This window comes from Aspergillus tubingensis (assembly GCF_013340325.1).
Source record: "Aspergillus tubingensis WU-2223L DNA, scaffold_1, whole genome shotgun sequence".
NCBI lineage: Eukaryota > Fungi > Ascomycota > Eurotiomycetes > Eurotiales > Aspergillaceae > Aspergillus > Aspergillus tubingensis.
This window is the reverse complement of record NW_023336275.1, coordinates 1,555,107-1,573,175: the sequence shown is the minus strand read 5'-3', so window position 1 is coordinate 1,573,175 and position 18,069 is coordinate 1,555,107. Positions and strand designations below refer to the sequence as shown.

Sequence of the window (18,069 nt, the reverse complement as noted above, 5' to 3'; positions counted from 1 at the left end):
CGTGGAAGGGAGCAACGTTACAAGGTGACTGGGAACAGGCTAAGCATACGATTTGGGCGATATAAACTATCCTAGCAGCAAGAGAGCCCTTCATGACAGGCTCAACCAGTACGCATTCCTACTTGCTCCGATGAACAACTAGCAATCCCGTACCAGAATGATCGGATGTTCCGCAATGCTGCTGCCTTGCAAGCCCTGGAATCACCTGATGACTGCCAGGTATGTGAGCAGCCCGAGCCATAAAGACAACAAACAAGAACGCAGACTTTCGTCGACCCCTTGAGCACTGCAATAGCCTGGTCCCTACCTCCAAACATGGCTTCACCTGCAGTTGACTACGATGTCCTCATCGTTGGAGCCGGCATTTCTGGCATTACCGCGGCCTACCGGCTTCAGACCGAACTGCCCGATCTCACCTTTACTATCCTCGAGGGTCGGGCCACATTAGGAGGAACTTGGGATTTCTTTCGCTATCCTGGCATCCGATCAGATTCGGACCTGTTCACCTTTTGCTTTCCCTGGCACGCCTGGGACCAAGCATATCCCATCGCCGAGGGCGCGACCATTCTACAGTATATCCAACAGGCTGCCTCGAAGCATGGCATCGACCGTCGGATTAAATTTCAGCACCGGGTGACAAGAGCGTCATGGTCCTCGTCCGACCAGGTCTGGCACCTGACTGTCGAATCGCCAGAGGACACAAGCATCTACCGCTCCCGGTTCTTGATCCTGGGTACTGGGTTCTACAACTACAGTCAGGCCCTCAAGACCGAGATCCCAGGGTTACAACAGTTTCAAGGGACGGTGGTGCATCCTCAATTCTGGCCTGACGGACTGGATTACCGTGACCAGAAGATCGTCGTCATCGGTAGCGGCGCGACCGCAATCACCATGATCCCCAAGCTGGCCGAGAAGGCAGCGCATACGACGATGCTGCAGCGCAGTCCGACCTACATCGTGTCGATGCCGAACCGGCAGATACCCAGTGTGTCTTCCTGGTTGGCACGCTGGCTGCCTCGTCCCCGTTTCTACTGGGTGCAGCGCTTCCTGTCGCTCGTGTACACGCGGCTCTTCATCCTCTTTTGCGAGCGATGGCCGCATTTAGCCCGCGCCTATCTGCGGTCTCACGTCCGACGCCAGTTACCCCCGGCGGTGGCCTACGACCCGCATTTTGCGCCGCTCTATGCGCCGATGGAGCAGCGGCTGTGCGTGAGCCCAGACGCTGACTTCTTCCGCAGCTTGCATACAGGTCACGTTGGCGTGGTCACGGACACGATCGAGACCTGCACGGCCACCGGGATCCAGCTGCGGTCCGGCCAGCATCTTGACGCCGATTTGATTATTACCGCCACGGGGCTCCAGATGCAATTTGCAGGAGGAGCCCTGCTTGATATCGATGGCGTGCCGGTGGATCTGTCGTCAAAATTCATCTGGAACGGCATGATGCTACAGGACGTCCCCAATGCGGTCGTCGTCAATGGATATACCAACGCGTCGTGGACCTTGGGCGCCGATGCAACCATGATTGCAATCTGCCGGTTGATTCAACTCCTCCACGCCCGCGGGCACACCGTCGCTGTGCCACGCGTAGATCCCCAGGGGCCGCCTCTCACTCCACGGCCCACGTTTGCCCTGACGTCGACGTATATCCACGCCGCGGCGCGCTTTATGCCGCGCGTAGCCGCAGAGAAGCCCTGGCAACGGCGCGATAACTATTTCACCGATCTGTGGTTTGCCAAGTATGGCGACTTGGAACAGGGGCTCGAGTTCATCCCCGGCAGCGGGTTCAGCAGGGCCACAACAGGAGGCGGAGAGAAACCGAAGGAGGTGAAGCGCGATTAGGCTTCTTCCATCTACACCGGTAGTGAAATGTCATTGGCGCATTCTTCTACCAGGTATGTGAGTGTTTCGCCGAAGGGGCCTGTCCGGCCTGGTGTTGACTGCGTCGGACATTGATTCGGCGCACCTCCTTACATGGCCGCCATGCCATCGCTCGTGGCGCTATTACCACGACATCTTTCACTTATCCCCACCCTCCTCACATCCCCTCTCCCCTCTTCTACCCGCTCATATTATTCTCAGAGGACGTGTTCATCGTCGATAGAGCCTAGCGAATTCCATTGAATTTACTCCTCCCTCCACAAGAATCCATTCCCTACTTCCTACAGAGTAGAAAAATGTCTACCGCGCTCTCCAGTGCGTCCGACTTCGGCACGGCCGTCCTCCGCCTGAGCCCCCTGATGATTTCCTCGGCCAGTCTGATGTGTGCCATTGACCAACAAAACGCCTTCCGGTCCTTTCTGACTCCTAAGCTTGCCAACCGACCCGGCCACGTCTCCGGCAACCTGGTGCATGACTGGTTCCCCGCCTTCGCGCGCACCACCAAGTGGGTGATTTTGCTGGCCTATCCCCTGGCCGGCGTGGTGGCCGTCATCAATAGCCGCGCCCCCGGTATCAATCCGCAGACCCGTTACTTCTACTACGCCGGGGGAGTGTTGAGTGTCGCGCACTACTACTTTGGGGCCTGGAGCATGTACTGGAACAGTCGCATCTGTTCCAAGGAAAAGATCGGCCTCCGCAACGAAGATGGACTACGCGGCTGGCTGGGGAATAATTGGCGGCGCATGTGGTTGGTGAATATTCCGGCATGGCTGATGTTTGTATGTGCCACAGCGACGTTTGTGAGGGTTTAGATGGGCTGTGGTAGGGAGGGTAGGGAGTGGTGTCGGCACTTATTCCAGAGGGGTATTTCCCATGCCTGGTTTGTGGATTTAGAGCTTCGATTCAGCTAGTCAACGCAAGTGTTCTTACTGGTGGCATGAGATAAACGGATTATGTATTCTCAAGGTACTTTCCTGTGAGTGTATGGCGCACTGGTTGGGTTCGTCCTGTTTCTGACCAGCTCGTAAGGCCAGCCGCTAATATTCCCCTGTTGGGACCGAATATTTGCAATATAGATATTGCAGTGCATCAGCCAGTCATCATATTCCCCTGAGATATTGACCAGGATCTTCTGGTTTTGATCTACAGTAGTAGGACTTGCGGCACTGGCCTGCAGAAGGATCCCCCGGACGGACGTCCTTGGGCAAAGCCTCGTCACCAAGCTGGATCGCATGATTGAGCGTCGGTGCAACCTGTGAGTGTGCGGCTTTTCCCTTCGAGATAGTCACTTCTGCAGGACGGAACTTGTCCGGCCTTTAACGCCGACGTCCCCTTACAGGGGGTGATCCTCCGAACCGGTACAGGACATAAATATCCTACCGGCACATCTGTCTCATCAGTCGACTACAATCAGCGACCATGGTGGCTCAAGCAGCCTTGGGCTTGCGACTCGCGCAGTACCGCGCCAACCAGCTGGACATCTATGAAAGAGGCATGCTCCGTAACGAATACCCACGAGTCACCACAGAGACCGCGCGCATCGTCGAACAAGCGAAACAACATCTCAGCGCGGCCGCCTTCAATTATTGTGAGGCGCCTCTCCCCACTACTGGAGCATTACTGACGGGCGGGTGACGATGTACGACAACAGTGCATGGCGGCGCCGGTGAATTGGCAACCCAAGAGGCGAATCGCGCGGCCTTTCGGCACTGGCGGGTACGAGGGTTCTGTTCTGGCTTCCACTTGATCTGATCCAACCCAAACCTCCCTCTCTAGTTAGTCCCTCGGATGATGATTGACACTTCCCATCGCACCCTGGAAACATCTTTGTTTGGCGAGACATACGCATCTCCTTTGATCCAAGCCCCGGTGAGCTCCAAGGAGCCTTCGTTTTCATCATTCTCGTCTCCGCTGACACCCTCGATTTCATGGCAAGCCAGATTGGCGTGCAGTCCATCTTCCACCCGGACAAAGAAACCGGACTAGCCGCAGTCTGCTCAGAGCTGAGTATCCCATTCGTGCTCTCTACCGCCGCAACTAGCACCATTGAAGAGGTCGCGCAGCATAGCGGCCCTGGTCCTCGCTGGTATCAGCTGTACTGGCCGACTGACGATGAGATCACCATCTCCCTTCTTCAACGCGCTCGCGCGGCCAATTATAGTGCCCTGGTAGTGACGGTCGACACTTGGACGGCGGCCTGGCGCCCCCTCGATCTCGACCGCGGCTACCTGCCCATGATTGCCGGTGTGGGCAACCAAGTTGCCTTTTCCGACCCCGTCTTTCGGCGAAAATTCCGTGATGCCTACGGCAAGGAGGTGGAGGATGACATCCCATTTGCCAGCCGGATGTGGTTGCAGATGATCATTTCCGGAGTGGCATCAACCTGGTAGGGCGGTTTCCCCCCCTGCTGCGGGGCCATCCAGGTAATGGCCATCGAGCTAATGTCACTTCCCAGGGAACGACTTCCATTCCTGCGTCAACACTGGGATGGTCCCATTATCCTCAAGGGCATCCAACATCCGGATGATGCCCGTATGGCGGTGCGTGCCGGCTGTGACGGAATCATTGTATCCAACCACGGGGGTCGGCAGCTAGACGGCGCCGTTGGATCCCTCGAAATGTTGCCGTCTATTGTGGAAGCGGCAGGTGACTCGTTGACCGTGCTCTTCGACTCGGGTGTCCGGACGGGCGCCGACATCCTCAAGGCTCTATGTCTCGGGGCCAAGGGGGTACTCGTGGGACGACCTGTGATGGCTGGGTATGCGATTGCCGGTAAGTTCTTCTTCTCCCCACTAGTCGATGAATGTGGAATGAAGAACCAGCGGATATGCTCACATTATGCATGACAGGGAAGGAGGGAGCAAAGGAGGTGTTGCTAGGCTTGCTTACGGATCTCGACCGCTCCATGGGTTTAGCAGGGATTCCCTCGCTGAAGGCTTGTACGCCGGCGGTCTTGAAAGCGAGGTCAATGCTGTGATGTAAGGCAAAACAACATACAACAACAACGGGTCTACATATTTCTGGCATGTCGTCTGCATTCAGCCTAGTACCTATCCTGTGGTTAACATCGTACAACCCATTTGCAGCCACCTTCATGTCCACCATGCCGACGCTTGTCTCAATATAATGACACCCTAATTGATTAAGAATATAATCTATACCTCGTTGAACTGAAAGCTTATATCGATGCATGTTGCTGGTGTAAATTAGTATATTAAATAGGCGGGTCGATTAGTATTGGTTATAAATGATACTTCACTTCGCTATACGAGGAAGGAATATTCTAATGGTATATACATATATCATGGACATATCTTTAGGAGCATTCTTCCCATGTTTTGACCTTGTTTCATGAAATGGTTTCATGTCTGTATTAGAAGTATCGCTATTCTTCATCTACGTACCGAAGACTTTAATCTTAGCGGCGATTGTTGAATGAAAGATGAAGCCATACACTCAACAATACACTGCTATTGTGATACCGAGCAGTATTCAGAGACATGTGACTAGATCATATATTATATTTATATTTTCTTTATTTATCTTATTTTATTATATTTATTTATTTTTATCATTTATATATATTCTTTATACTTCCTTCTTCCATTTCTCATGTTTAATATTGTAAATTCCAGTAGATTTATTTATGTAAATATAATTAAATACAAATAGAGTTACATTGATATAACATATGATTTTATTTATATTATATGTTTTACTAATTCTTTATTTTTTTATTATTAGATCCCCCCTGTTCTGAATTAAAATTATATAAAATTATTATAATATTAAAGCCAGATAACTCGTCCGAGTAAAGAAAAATATTATTTATAATAAAATAATTTAACTATTAGAAGTAAGGCTTATTAGAAAAATATAATATAATAATTGATAAAGTCATGAGATTACTAATAATTAATAGCAGGTTTATACTTTTTTTATATTTATAAAGTACTGATTGTTCAGGAATTAATTTATTTTCATAGATATAGACTGTCTTTATTGTTACTCGATAAAACTATAATATTTAGTGATTAATTCCTTACCTAGTTAACAGGCCTTCAACTCTGACAAGTAGATTCTATCACAATCTGATAACCAAATCTAAAGATAAAAATTATCATTTTTAAATATTTATAACTCCACAGAATAATTGACTAAGAAAATGAAAATTATCTCAATATATTCTGTGTATAGAGTATTATTAAATAATACTAATTTTAAACTTATCAGACAATATTTGACTGTTGTGCTGTTGTGAAGACTTCCCTAAATGCCCTACTAGAGTATAAGGAACATGCCTTTAGCGGATAGCTCAATCAATCATATGATTCAGAGGACACCGATCCAGTCTAGACTATGGACTGGCAGTGTTAAGAACAGTAAACGCAGTAGCCCCTTGGTACTAGCGGACAACTCAATCTCTACATTTTAACACTTACAGTTTTGTGAACAAAGCCACTAATTCCTGGCAAAAATGTGTGTGTGATAGACTAGAGTACAATGAATCATATGTTATAGTACGTAAAGACGGTAATGACATTTATAGATAGCCAGGGAGATTATACAAATCAACCGCTCACCCCCTACCCCGCTTCAGAAGAAACAGCCGTGATCCTATGGAACTACTTGGGCTGAAGGTTAGCTGCATTCTAGTTTAGGATAGAAAAGTCGCAGTCTTAATAAGCATTATGGAAAACCATAAGTAAGCAAAACCATCATCATGGGCGTAATCATAAGCATAATCATGACCGTAATCGCAGGCGTAACAGCACTAACCTAAAATAGGGAGAGAAAGAGGTTAGCGGTACTAGCATACACCATATCTCATCACAAGCGTAGGCATTTACCTAAAATAGGGACAAAAGAGGTTAGCGGTACTAGCATACACCATATCTCAATCACCCCACAGTAGTCCTAGTCCATTGCAAATATATGTCTTGTGATAGTATCCATGCAACCGCCTACACTATATAATCAAGAAGAGTTTCAGAAAAGATATTTCAAATTTCCTAACTACTTATCGCATTCAATTATATATCTGAGGTCCTCGAATATATCTCACATTATATGGTTAATGCGGTATGTGACAGCAGCAGTGGTGAGAGCCCCGCTTGTTTATGCCGTGGATATTCGGCTGTACTGGAACATGTTTGCTGCTGGTTGTGATGATACCAGCTCATATTCCCAGTGCTCTAATATCGCGGCTGGGGTCTGTTGCTCCTATACCAGCGGAGTTTTTGCAGTGAAAGGTATTGGACTGGATACCGTCAGTGTACCTGATCAAGTGCGAAACCCCCATTCTGTCTTTCGAAAACCTTGTAGTGCAGTTCACCTTTTATAAGACTATTTCACTTACTATATCTTTTTCCTAAGGTATCCGCATTTATCAGTGCTACAGGACAATGTAAAAGCGCCTATGAGTCCGAAGGCGGACAGAGTACCGAATATGTTGATTGCAGTTTCACTATTCTGGGAGGGGGTACTTGGTTCCACTACAACAAGAAAAGAGCAGCTATGGAGACGACGCATACAGTAATAGCTGATATAATCGGCTTGTATAACACTTCCCTGGGCAGCCACCGCCACTTTAACATAAGCTCCGGGGTGCCTGAGGACATCATTGCTGAAATTGATTCGGCTGCGAGGAACAACACTCGGGTCGAGAATCTCTCCTGTCGTCCTACCATATGAGATTCATTGAAACTCGATTACATTGAACCGTGACGGGTAATTCAGTACCCCGAACACCTAACGTGCGCTTGGAGTTCAGGAAATAAAAAGAATGCCGATGCAATTATACCATAATCTAGGATTAACTGTTCCTTGATTCGTTTGTGAAGAGCCAGAGTTGGGAAAATTACCCGGATCCTGACGAACGTCTACAGTGTAATAATGCCGAGATTCGAGTATATAGAGCCGTTGCGCAAAGCCTTTCTTTACAAAATCCTTATGAAATATAAATGCAACGAACCATGGGTTTAATATCCAATGTAGATAGCGTAAAGACGCAGATTTCTCACAACTCTACCAGGGTCATTGGAGTCTAAAGTGATCCGGAAACCAAATCACAAACTCTGTGAAATGAAACATGATCTTAGAGAGCGGGAGTCAATGTCTGAAGGAGCAAGGTATCTGAGCAGACACTGTATTGACAGGGACTTTTAAGACCTCGGTAGTCCAGCAAATAATATCGAAAGGAGGGTAGGAAGAATGGGAGCCGTGCATCTTTGCTCCACTAACGTGCTTGTGATAACCACACAGGTATCGGAGCGTAAGGCTGACAGATTATACGCAGGTATTTTGAATTTCTGTAACTTACAGCCGTCGGGCCATACTCGATATCTTGGTTACTAACAATTGTATAGTAAGTGGCGTGCGTTCCCGGGGGCAGCCACTAGTCAGTCTTGGCTGACACCGAATCTTGAGATGGCAAGCAAAAGACGGAAGGAAAAAGGTAATAGAAAATAAGAAAGATATTAAGAAAAAAAGTCACCTGCTACAAGACTGCAGGCTATTCTTCTCGTCCTGCTTACCCCACTTGATATAACATGTGACGTCAGCCTTTCCCGGCTTGCTGCATATATCAGCTGCTCCGAAGACATCTGTCATCGTTTTCTGCCTAAATATTTTCACATTCAAATCCAAGATGTCTATACCTCACCCTGTTTCTGATCCCAACTTGCTGCAGGAATTTTGTCTTACTGACGATCTGTCTCGGCTTAGCATTGATCAGGGGTCCGAGCCTCATATCCGTCAGGCAAAGCTAGCTTTGTTACACCCTCTCGGGAAAGCAAATATACTTGAACTATGCCGCTGCCCAACCAACGCCCCCACACATCAACCGTGTCGTTACACGTGTGACAGATCCCGGAGCGAGTTCCTCAATCTGCATCCACTGGGTAAAGCCTGGAGGAAAGAGCTCATGAAGATCCCACCTTTTTCCCGTCTCATATTCGATCTCACGTTACCGCCACATTCTCCCAATGACAACACCACTGAAACACCCAAACAATGGATCCACTGGGATACATCTATGCCCCAAGAAGCCAATCTTGGCATTAATGCTAAAGAGGTTGCGAATATTGTCACAACGATTGCCTTAACGACAAGAATGCGGATGAAGGGCGACGAGGTTTCCTTTGGTATTATTTATGATCCGACTGATGGGGCACATGTCAGGAATATGAAGGGCATACAGAAGCAACTTGCTGCTCTGGGTACGACTACTTCCCCCGAGGTGCAAGATGAAAAAGTGGGTACGTCGGCGGATCTCCACCGCAACAACCATCATACCTCGGATAGCCCTATCTACGGCTCGGGTGTTGTGTTTGCGCAAAACTGTAGATCCTCGGAATAAGTGATCGAATTCTGATCATGATTATATCATACAAGCCTGGAAAGCATGCCAGACCGTCAGGAGAGCTGGGATATTGTCATCAGGCTGCCTGTCAAAGTAGCGCTGTTGACACCCGAAGAATAAACTCTGAGGTTGGTGTAAGGTTCGTCCGCTACATTTATAACAAGATGAACCTTCAGAATTTGAACTGAGTTGCGGTAATACAAGTAAGAGGTTAGAGGGTTTTATCTCATGTAACAGCCTAGATAGAAAGCGGGGGTTTGTGGGTGGGTGTTGTCTTTCGGCTTTTTAGTATAACCAAGTGTTTCAATCAATTCTTTACGTCTGCTGAACAAGTTTAAGATTGCAAAATTCTGCAGTTAAGAGCAAAAATGTTGAATGTTTGACCCTAGGTCTCAACAGGAGGAATTACCTTCGTCACCTTGCTTTTTATGAACGCTGAAATTGGGGGCTCAGAGTCCCCCTGGTTCGAGATCTCTCTATACGGGACCTGCCTGGATATATCCGGCAAAATACATACTTCGTTCATTTATGCCCGGTAAGGTATTTGGGCTACCAAATCTCGACTATAAGAACAATATTACTACTATAAATTTATTGGCAGTTGTACAGCCACGCGATAAGCGGATCTAGTTAGAAAAATACATCTACTTTCCGATTCTGCTTCCTTATTCGACTGTATTATGATTACGCCGGATGGTGGGTCAAAAACTACATTAGGGGCCGTAAATGGAGGATGGATGAGGGACGGATTGGGTTGGGAAAGGGAGGTGACGATTGCAGAGGAAGAGAAGGCGGGGATATAAAGTTCAAAGCTTAGATGAAAGAAGAAGAGGAACTGTGGAGGGAGGAGACTGGGTTGATGACTTTGACAGATGGGTTACTCTCTAGATTATCTGCGCTTATCCTAAGCTTATTGTCGTCTTTGACTGTGATATACATCCTGGGTCTCTCTAGCTGCCTACAGACTGGCATTACTGTACTGCACTGGGGAGACCAGCTTGCTCCGATGGGGGTTAAAGAGCACATGGACGGGGTCGTGCTCCCCAGCAATGGCGCGACACACGGCACGTGCAATGGCGGGCGCTTGGGCAAAGCCGCCGGTGTTGTTCCCGCCCGTGATGAGGAGATGTCCACCCCCTGCAGTGCCGATGTCCTCCAAGATACCCAACCCCGTACAAGTGAACGGTCGAATGCAGAATTTCCGTTCCCCCTCCGGCCACAGGGTCCCTTGCTCCTTTGCCAAGCGATATCCCGCCGGGAAGTACATATGCGCCACTCGCTCGAGCTCGTCAAAAAGGGCCTGCAGTTCTGGAGTCTCTGGGGACGGGTGATCCAATCCAACATACCCGTATCCGCCCCCAAGAAGGAGCACCTCTTCGTTCGTCTGAGCATTTCTCGATACGGTCACGTTGATGTCTTCGACCAGCGAGCCGCGGCGATGAATTTTGATGGAATTCCTAATCATCGGGTCCAGGTTTGGGAGCTGCAGCCACACGCCTAACACTCCGTGCACCAGTCCCTCCGAGGCCGTGCCATCTAGGAGTCCATTTCTCGTCACCCCAGTGCTGATCACGAAATGATTCCCATGGAGAGGTCCCATCTGTGATTCCAGCAAAGTTACCTCCCCAGCAGCGTTGCGGCGGATTCTCTGGACCGAGCAGTTCCAGGTGAACTCTCCACCGAGCTCCATGATTCGATCGATCAGCTTCCCCACGAACAAGTGGATGCCGAGGGTAAAGCCTTGCACGGCAAGCGCACCGGCAAGTTCTTTGGACTTGACAGCCGCAGCAAACCCGGGGTATTCCCTCACGAGCTCGGATTGGGAGATCTCGTCCATGAGCGACCCTAGGCCTCGGTTCACCTCAGTAGCTGCATCCAGAGCGACGTCTTCGGCATATAAGCGCAGAATGTCGGCGTGGAGCGAGACACCATTGAAGAGCTCCGGGGCACGGTCCATGTACTCATCCCAGAGCTTTGCAGCTTCCTCTTTGACAAAGTAGATGTCTTCTTTCATCGATTGTGCCAACCAAGTAGGAGTCTGCTCAAAGGAATTGACCCAGGCGATCTCGGCCGCCGTGAAACTCGACGGGGATTTCAGACTCCAGCCGCCGTTGAGACTGGTCTTGCGGAAGACATGGCGCATATGACATAGATGGAGCTACTTCTCTCGTTGTGGCTATCCGCTTCGGTGTACGTGAACATGCGGGCATTGAAGCCCCCGTGGGTAACCCCCAAACGCGACCAGTCGTTGCAGGTCCGAGGATCCGGGTTGGCGTCTATAATCCTCATTCGAAACCCACGTGTAGCGAGGAACTCTGCCGTGACAAGATTCATAATTCCCGCGCCAACAAGTACGACTGTCTCGTCGGCATTGGGATCGTTTTCGTTGTGGTGGAGTGCGCCGTGGGCCCAACCCTGAGCATAAAGCATCTCTCCTGCCTGGAGAGCGTCGACACCACCCAGGACCCATCGGATTGATTTTCTTGCTTGGGTACTGCGTGAATTCCAGTCACACGATTCTTGAGCAGCTTTTCGACCTCAGGTATGTGCTTGGCGTCGCTGACCAGCAGAGCTTTTGGGGAGTCCTGACCCCGACCCAGCCACTGATCCAGTAGCTCCTCGGTGACTTCACCCCCCTCGCATACCCAGATGACTATCGCATCGAGACCGTTGATTTGCGCTGCGAGTCCGGAATGGTTTTGACAGAACGAAACTTGAAAAGACTCATCGCCGAGCACAGATCGGAATTTCGGCACGTTGGCGCTGATCAGGAACTTCATGTTAGGCTAGACAGCGTATTTGCCAGTTTACCATTCTCGTTGCAGCTGCTCAAGTATTAGAGGAGGATTGTTCCTATTGACATGCAACGCCTGCTCCAGCCTCTTGACCGGGATCTGTGCAGTGATGCTTACTCTCTATTTCCGCCTTGCTTAGTGAGGCGTACTAAGCCGTAAGCACACTATCTAAGGTAAGTCCGTCGATATTTTGGCTTTACTTTGGTATATTTCTATCTATTTATTTTAATCTCTAATACAGTATACAACAGAAGAAGTGGCTTCCCTGGAACTAGGGTGCCTCTCCACCACTACCTACACCATCGCACACAGTCCACGACCCACTGTATGCTGGATCGAAGTATTCCCAGCTATAGGGGTTTCCAAGCTCGTTGTCGTTCTCAGCAAGAGCGATGATGAATCTTTCTGATGGCGTGGCTGTCGCAGCATCCGATGTACTGGTCGTTGATGTCGAGGTCGTCGAGGTGGATGTTGTCGATGTGGTTGTTGTGTACAGCCCGGCTGTGAGGGAGTACTGCTCAGCGGAATAAAGAGATGAAATTTCCTTGGACAGAAGTGTGGCGATTGACAGCAGACTTGACATGGGATTCGTTGTAGCATCTAATTGTCTCAAAAGGATAGTTTCACAATACCCGATCAAAATCCACGAGCTCGGCATTGTCTCTCGTTGGTATTTGACGGTCTACTCCGTATGTGTTCATTTGCAGCTAAACTAGAGGGCCCATTTGACGCCTAACGCTCACCCCGGTAGATAGACCGATGCAGCATGTGGGTTTTTCTTTCTTTTTCTTATTCCTTTTCCTACGCTTGTGGACTACTTTCAAGTATTCTGCTCGTGATTGGCAGAAGCTTGAGTTGCCTCTGAAAGAATCAATCGACGAATTGAGGTGCTTGGGGGATTCGATTACTGAGGCCGAGGCTCTACCCAGGCAGGGATGGCCTGAGCTTGACCCCCGATAGCCCCTGGTACCCTGATCCTTCGTGGTCCCACTTAGTTTCTACTATGTGTTTTTAGTATGCTATAGCGGAATCGGTGTGTTGCTAGATACTATATGAAAGTTATTACCAGCATGTGCACCATCTTGAGAAATAAGCGAAATTGAAGGGGAAGTGGGGGATAGATACCAGGGGTGGAAAAAAGAAGAAAACAAAAAAGACCAAGGAACGATGGAGCACGATGAACACCACTGGTCTCCCTATTGTGTATAAAGAGGCTTGGTGGTTACTTGTAGATTTTATTATCACAGCAAAGACTGCCATTTTCTTTTTGCGAGATTCATTCTCTCACTTTCTGTTGCTGCTGTCATGTTGGGACCAAAGGGAATAGTTTTATGGGTTGCCCTGAGTTTGCTGGTCAGCAATGTTGTAGCTCTGGATGTCACCGAATTGTTCAATCTCCCTGCTAGTGGCAATGCGTATGGAGACTGTTCTTCGCACCAGGCGAGGTTAACCAACTACGCCAGCGATTTCTCATCACTGGCTACACAGATGAACAACGCAGTTCAATGGGCTCAGCAAGCGGAACAAACACGACAGACAATAGTTGCCCGGGAGCTCTTTACTGCGTGGTCTGGTTATCAAATTTGACGGCAATGGAGTGCTCCTTTGGGAGAGTCAGATGGCGTGGAACGTTGTCACGGGTAAGCTGCACTCAATCCTCGGAAAGAATAGGTTACTTACCGCACATTCAATTGAAATAGATCACATCCAGCGTCTCCAAGATGTTATCACGAATAACGGAGTGTATCCGGCTTGGACTTCTCCTGCAAATCTATTTTGTGGTGATTTTGGAGAACCATTGTCTTGGGACTTTTATATGTTTGATAGCGCTGGCGACTACATAGATCCCCCTACGACAGTTCAAAACATGTATGGAGATTGGGCGAGCTACATCGGAGGTGCGCAAGTACCCTACTGGGTTCCATCACTGAATGAGTACCATCTCATATCCCCCACGACTTTCACGGCGGATGCGATGTGTTCTGATACCAGTGGGCTGGAAGGGCTAAATTCTTTCGGCAATTCTCCATCTCTCACGAGTATGGAATACGAAGGGTTGAATTATCCCGTTTTTTAAAAAGGCACTTTCGGATTTTGTGTTGATTTGCCCAAATGTGCTGGAGGACAACACGGCCAGCGACACGTCGGCTGGTAACACCCTCCTGAGTGATACTGGCGTCCTACCGGTGACCGCGGACTTGATCGACAGGGCACAACTAAGTTTCATCAAACCTAGGTCCACCGCGATGCTTCATGAAATCCTGCATATGGTGACCAGGTGGGAACAGAGTGGTAACGCTGTGATAAGTAGACAAAACCAAATTGTGGATCATAGTTGTGAGTGTCACTGATGAATTCCCACGTTCTCTTGCGTTCGACCTTGTATATAATGAATGCTGATTATCGATTATCCATTTGTCACCAGATCTTATGATGGATTGTCTCAGCTTGGCGCTGGATCCCTATGCGCTTGGTACCGGTGTGGCACAATTTGCATATCAGAACACCGAAAATTATGTCCATTTTGCTTTGGCTTGGTGGTACTATAACTGCAAAACCGTCGGGACCGCGACCCCGGCCACCTTCTATGCTGGATTCCTCCAAAAGTGGGACCATACCTAAGTAGGGCCCATATACGGCCACTTGAATCATGATTCTAACACCACTGGAACTGGTAGTTGGGGAGGGAGTTTGGCGATCGCCTGATGGGTAGTTAGAGAGGTATAGTACCTACTATGTGTTATTCTCGCTCCGGTGGCCGGGTCTAAATCAACACAAGTTGCAAGTCTTTTCTGTTTGTTTTTTTCTTTTTCGCTTTCTGTTTCGCTCACTACCACCATCATTATAATGACACTGTGGGTATATATAACGGACTAGTGATCTAGTAGATCGCTTCCAAGAGTAGTCTTGTTTCTCTTGCTGGTTCAGTGTGGGTGGATCCTTCTTAGTTGGGGGCTAACCTAGGCTAACCTTTACTTAGTGTATGTGGTGCCCCCCGTCTGCCTTCCGACGCGCCCGAAGTCCCAATCAGACTTGAGAATTGCCGAGGGTGCCCGGATTCCCTGCGGACTGGAGGGATTCTCGCTACTTAAGCGTTTGTAACGGCATCTCCTCAAAATGCAATCCGCGCTGAACCACCCCTTTACAAGTCTCAACTTCACCCCACGCAGTTCACGGGAATATTGATTCAAGGTTACGATTGTCGTGTTCTTTGTGCGGCTACAAGGAATTGGTACAAGATGTCTATCTCAAGTTTGCCTCTCGAGATATTGACTCACATCTGTGAGTATCTAGAGCCCCAAGAGTGGGGTGCGCTTAGGATCACTTGCCACCAGATGCATCGCAATACACTGGAGGCCTATGCGACGCGCTTCTTTAAAAGTCTCTCACTTCTTCTCACTCGCGAAAGCCTCGACCATCTTCAGGAGGTTGCAGCAAGTAAGACTCTTCGGCGTTGGGTTCAAGAGATTTGGATCATTCCTAATTTGTTTGAGGGGTGGCCACAGAAGGACAAGGAAACTTTCAAAGATCTGGGATTGTCATTGAGGAGACGGAGGAGGACGTTAAGAATGATGCGCGGTGAAAAGGAGGAGTCAACATCAACTAATGCTGAGGCTGAGCTTGACGCTCTATTTGCTGCTTACGACGCTACCCTAGCAGACCACCGTGCTATCCTCGACTCGGAACTGTTCGGGGTCCTTGAAACATGCCTGCCGCGCCTCGAGAACGTCACTACAGTCGGATTACGATCGTACCCCATTGAATACCTTCTGTTGAAAGCAGACTATCGCTCATTTCGCTGCCTTGGCTTACGTGAATTGAAGAAGTTCAACACCGATGATGTGCGGGGTCATCTATCATTCGCAAGTTTTCGCAAGGATATGTTGTCCATGTCTCTGGGTTTGGCAATTTCGCAAGTGCTCCATGCCATAATCAAATCCAACCGGAAGCTCCAATCCCTTCATACGTGCGGCAATTACACTTGCGGGATGAATCTGGGCTCCTCGATGCTCCCAGAGTCAAGGTATAAACTATTGTTGCCACTCTTAAGCGATCTGATGAATCTCCATATGTGTATTCGCATTAAGGATCAAGAAGAAGACATATTCGACGAGGACACCTTCAAACGTCTTCTCGATATCTTGGTCACAGTCGCACCCAAGTTGACAAGTCTGACCTTTGGACAGTGGAATCCCTGGGAAGAACTATCGCCCATTTACTTTCAGGATCTCTCCGAGAAGATCCGGTTTTCCCAGCTAGAGGAAGTTCATCTCCATTGGATCGAGGTGACAGTGGATACTCTCAGAAAATTCCTTCACACAGCAGCGCCAACCTTGAAACGTCTGCGTATGAGCATGGTCAGCTTGACTGATCCAATAATTGCAGCACGAGATCCAGGGCCCATCACCGAAGAGAGAAGTAGTTGGGGATCTTCATTGTCCACTGCAGTGACAAACGAGATAAAGCAGCTCTGGATGCGGGCCTTTGAATTCTTGGCAGATAATCTAAAGTTGCAGTTTGTCCAGTTGTCGAAACTTGGTTACCGTGGAAGAGAGATAAACTTGCAAGACGACTTATACATGGAACGCGGACAACCGGATGCACCGCCGGATTCATGCACACAGCCTTCTATCGACCCGAGAGATATCTATTCTGATCCGACGGGTGGCCATTTGTTAGATTTCTACTTTGATGCTGGGCGAGCGAGCATACCACTCAAACGATGGATCATGCAGCTTCAAATGGAAATGTGCAACTCCTTAGACAGTGGACCTTGCCGACTCCCGGGGACCAGCGGTATGAGCTTCAACCGGGAAGGGATGAGGACCATTAGTAGTAGCTATCCAGCGGGACATCTGCCATTGAATAATCCCCAAAGATAGAGGGCAATTTCTAGATTTGCTGCATAGGCAAGAATACGATCAAGCATGATGCTAGTATTATATATTTGGCCTTCTGATCCTAAAACATATACTCCGTGGCATTACAACTTAGGTTACAAGACGAACAACCTCGGTTCCATCTAAAGATAGCCCGTGGTTCCCGATGTAATAGCTACAATATTGCAACGATCAATCACCGCTTTCAAAAGGGAGGTGGGCAACGCATGCATAATCCCTTCTAATTTCCCATTCTGTAGCGAGTTGCTCTTCATTTTCTTGGGGAATATCATCTCTTCTGTACACTCATGATAAGTTGCTCCGCGGTCGGAGATGTTGCGAGTTCGGGATCTTCATTAGAAGTCAAACGATCAACCACCACCATGCATCTACGATCCTCGTACTTGGAAGGAAATATCTTTCGTAGAGAAGTAGCGTAAACACCGTGAGAATATATTCAACGCAACAAGGGGCAGGCCTCTGCTTGTTTCTTAACCATCTATAAGCGGATCAATCAACAAACGCACGTCTTTCTTAAATTATATTTTAAATTTTAAATAATCTTATTTATCTTACTTATTAGATAGTTTGACTTCAGGATATAAAAGTCTTAGTTATAAAGTTATATATTAAAGAAAAGTAATAGTATAATAAGATATATTATTTATAATTTATATATTAATAATGCTCTGTAATTTATTAATATATTAATTAAATTATTTATATTTATTTTATTAAGCTTGCTGGTATAATTTTATTATTTTATTATTTATTATTTTATTTTTTCTAACCTGCTCATAAAAATAGTAAGAAACTGTAATTATATTATATTATATATTATTTTATTATTTTATTTTATTTTATTTTATTCTATTAGCTGCACAGTCAGACTCTATTCTATAGATTATTTAGAAGAGTTATTTCTAATATTAGAGGTTATTTTTTACTTCCAAGAATATATTATCTATTAAATAAGAAAAAATAGCTGGTGTTTAAACAGGGGTCTTAAGATATCTGAGATTTTATAAATATCAGTTAGTCAGCAGGCAGCTATGAGGCTGGGTAGCCGAGTCCCCTAGTAGGGACTTGTCCCATAACAAATACTCAGTCTAAATACAGAAGACTTTTACTTGTAAATAAAAAGAAAGAA

The 18,069-nt window shown here is 47.7% G+C and overlaps 8 protein-coding genes across 8 annotated transcripts; 6 read left to right on the top strand and 2 right to left on the bottom strand.

Annotated features, from left to right (window-relative positions):
* Positions 1 to 315: 315 nt before the first annotated feature.
* AtWU_00550 (flavin-containing monooxygenase) lies at positions 316 to 1,842 on the top strand (the record flags this gene model as incomplete). Its single annotated transcript, XM_035495666.1, has 1 exon — positions 316 to 1,842. The coding sequence occupies one exon, from the start codon at positions 316 to 318 to the stop codon at positions 1,840 to 1,842; it is 1,527 nt and encodes a 508-aa protein (XP_035351559.1).
* Positions 1,843 to 2,177: 335 nt separating this feature from the next.
* Positions 2,178 to 2,693, top strand: AtWU_00549 (aldo/keto reductase family protein; the record flags this gene model as incomplete). The annotated part of the gene is made up of 1 exon (XM_035495665.1): positions 2,178 to 2,693. The coding sequence occupies one exon, from the start codon at positions 2,178 to 2,180 to the stop codon at positions 2,691 to 2,693; it is 516 nt and encodes a 171-aa protein (XP_035351558.1).
* Positions 2,694 to 3,300: 607 nt separating this feature from the next.
* AtWU_00548 (FMN-dependent alpha-hydroxy acid dehydrogenase) lies at positions 3,301 to 4,858 on the top strand (the record flags this gene model as incomplete). The annotated part of the gene is made up of 6 exons (XM_035495664.1): positions 3,301 to 3,469; positions 3,533 to 3,597; positions 3,658 to 3,750; positions 3,822 to 4,267; positions 4,337 to 4,653; positions 4,731 to 4,858. 6 exons carry the CDS (start codon positions 3,301 to 3,303, stop codon positions 4,856 to 4,858), a joined length of 1,218 nt encoding a protein of 405 aa, XP_035351557.1.
* A 3,672-nt stretch (positions 4,859 to 8,530) lies between these two features.
* On the top strand, positions 8,531 to 9,241 carry AtWU_00547 (sulfite reductase [NADPH] hemoprotein beta-component; the record flags this gene model as incomplete). The annotated part of the gene is made up of 1 exon (XM_035495663.1): positions 8,531 to 9,241. The coding sequence occupies one exon, from the start codon at positions 8,531 to 8,533 to the stop codon at positions 9,239 to 9,241; it is 711 nt and encodes a 236-aa protein (XP_035351556.1).
* Positions 9,242 to 10,202: 961 nt separating this feature from the next.
* AtWU_00546 (nucleotide-binding domain-containing protein) lies at positions 10,203 to 11,387 on the bottom strand (the record flags this gene model as incomplete). The annotated part of the gene is made up of 1 exon (XM_035495662.1): positions 10,203 to 11,387. One exon carries the CDS (start codon positions 11,385 to 11,387, stop codon positions 10,203 to 10,205), a length of 1,185 nt encoding a protein of 394 aa, XP_035351555.1.
* Positions 11,388 to 11,574: 187 nt separating this feature from the next.
* Positions 11,575 to 12,622, bottom strand: AtWU_00545 (nucleotide-binding domain-containing protein; the record flags this gene model as incomplete). Its single annotated transcript, XM_035495661.1, has 2 exons — positions 11,575 to 12,030; positions 12,338 to 12,622. 2 exons carry the CDS (start codon positions 12,620 to 12,622, stop codon positions 11,575 to 11,577), a joined length of 741 nt encoding a protein of 246 aa, XP_035351554.1.
* Positions 12,623 to 13,344: 722 nt separating this feature from the next.
* AtWU_00544 (uncharacterized protein) lies at positions 13,345 to 14,661 on the top strand (the record flags this gene model as incomplete). The annotated part of the gene is made up of 4 exons (XM_035495660.1): positions 13,345 to 13,539; positions 13,583 to 13,679; positions 13,740 to 14,078; positions 14,465 to 14,661. The coding sequence occupies 4 exons, from the start codon at positions 13,345 to 13,347 to the stop codon at positions 14,659 to 14,661; spliced, it is 828 nt and encodes a 275-aa protein (XP_035351553.1).
* Positions 14,662 to 15,278: 617 nt separating this feature from the next.
* On the top strand, positions 15,279 to 16,922 carry AtWU_00543 (F-box protein; the record flags this gene model as incomplete). The annotated part of the gene is made up of 1 exon (XM_035495659.1): positions 15,279 to 16,922. The coding sequence occupies one exon, from the start codon at positions 15,279 to 15,281 to the stop codon at positions 16,920 to 16,922; it is 1,644 nt and encodes a 547-aa protein (XP_035351552.1).
* Between the last annotated feature and the right edge of the window lie 1,147 nt (positions 16,923 to 18,069).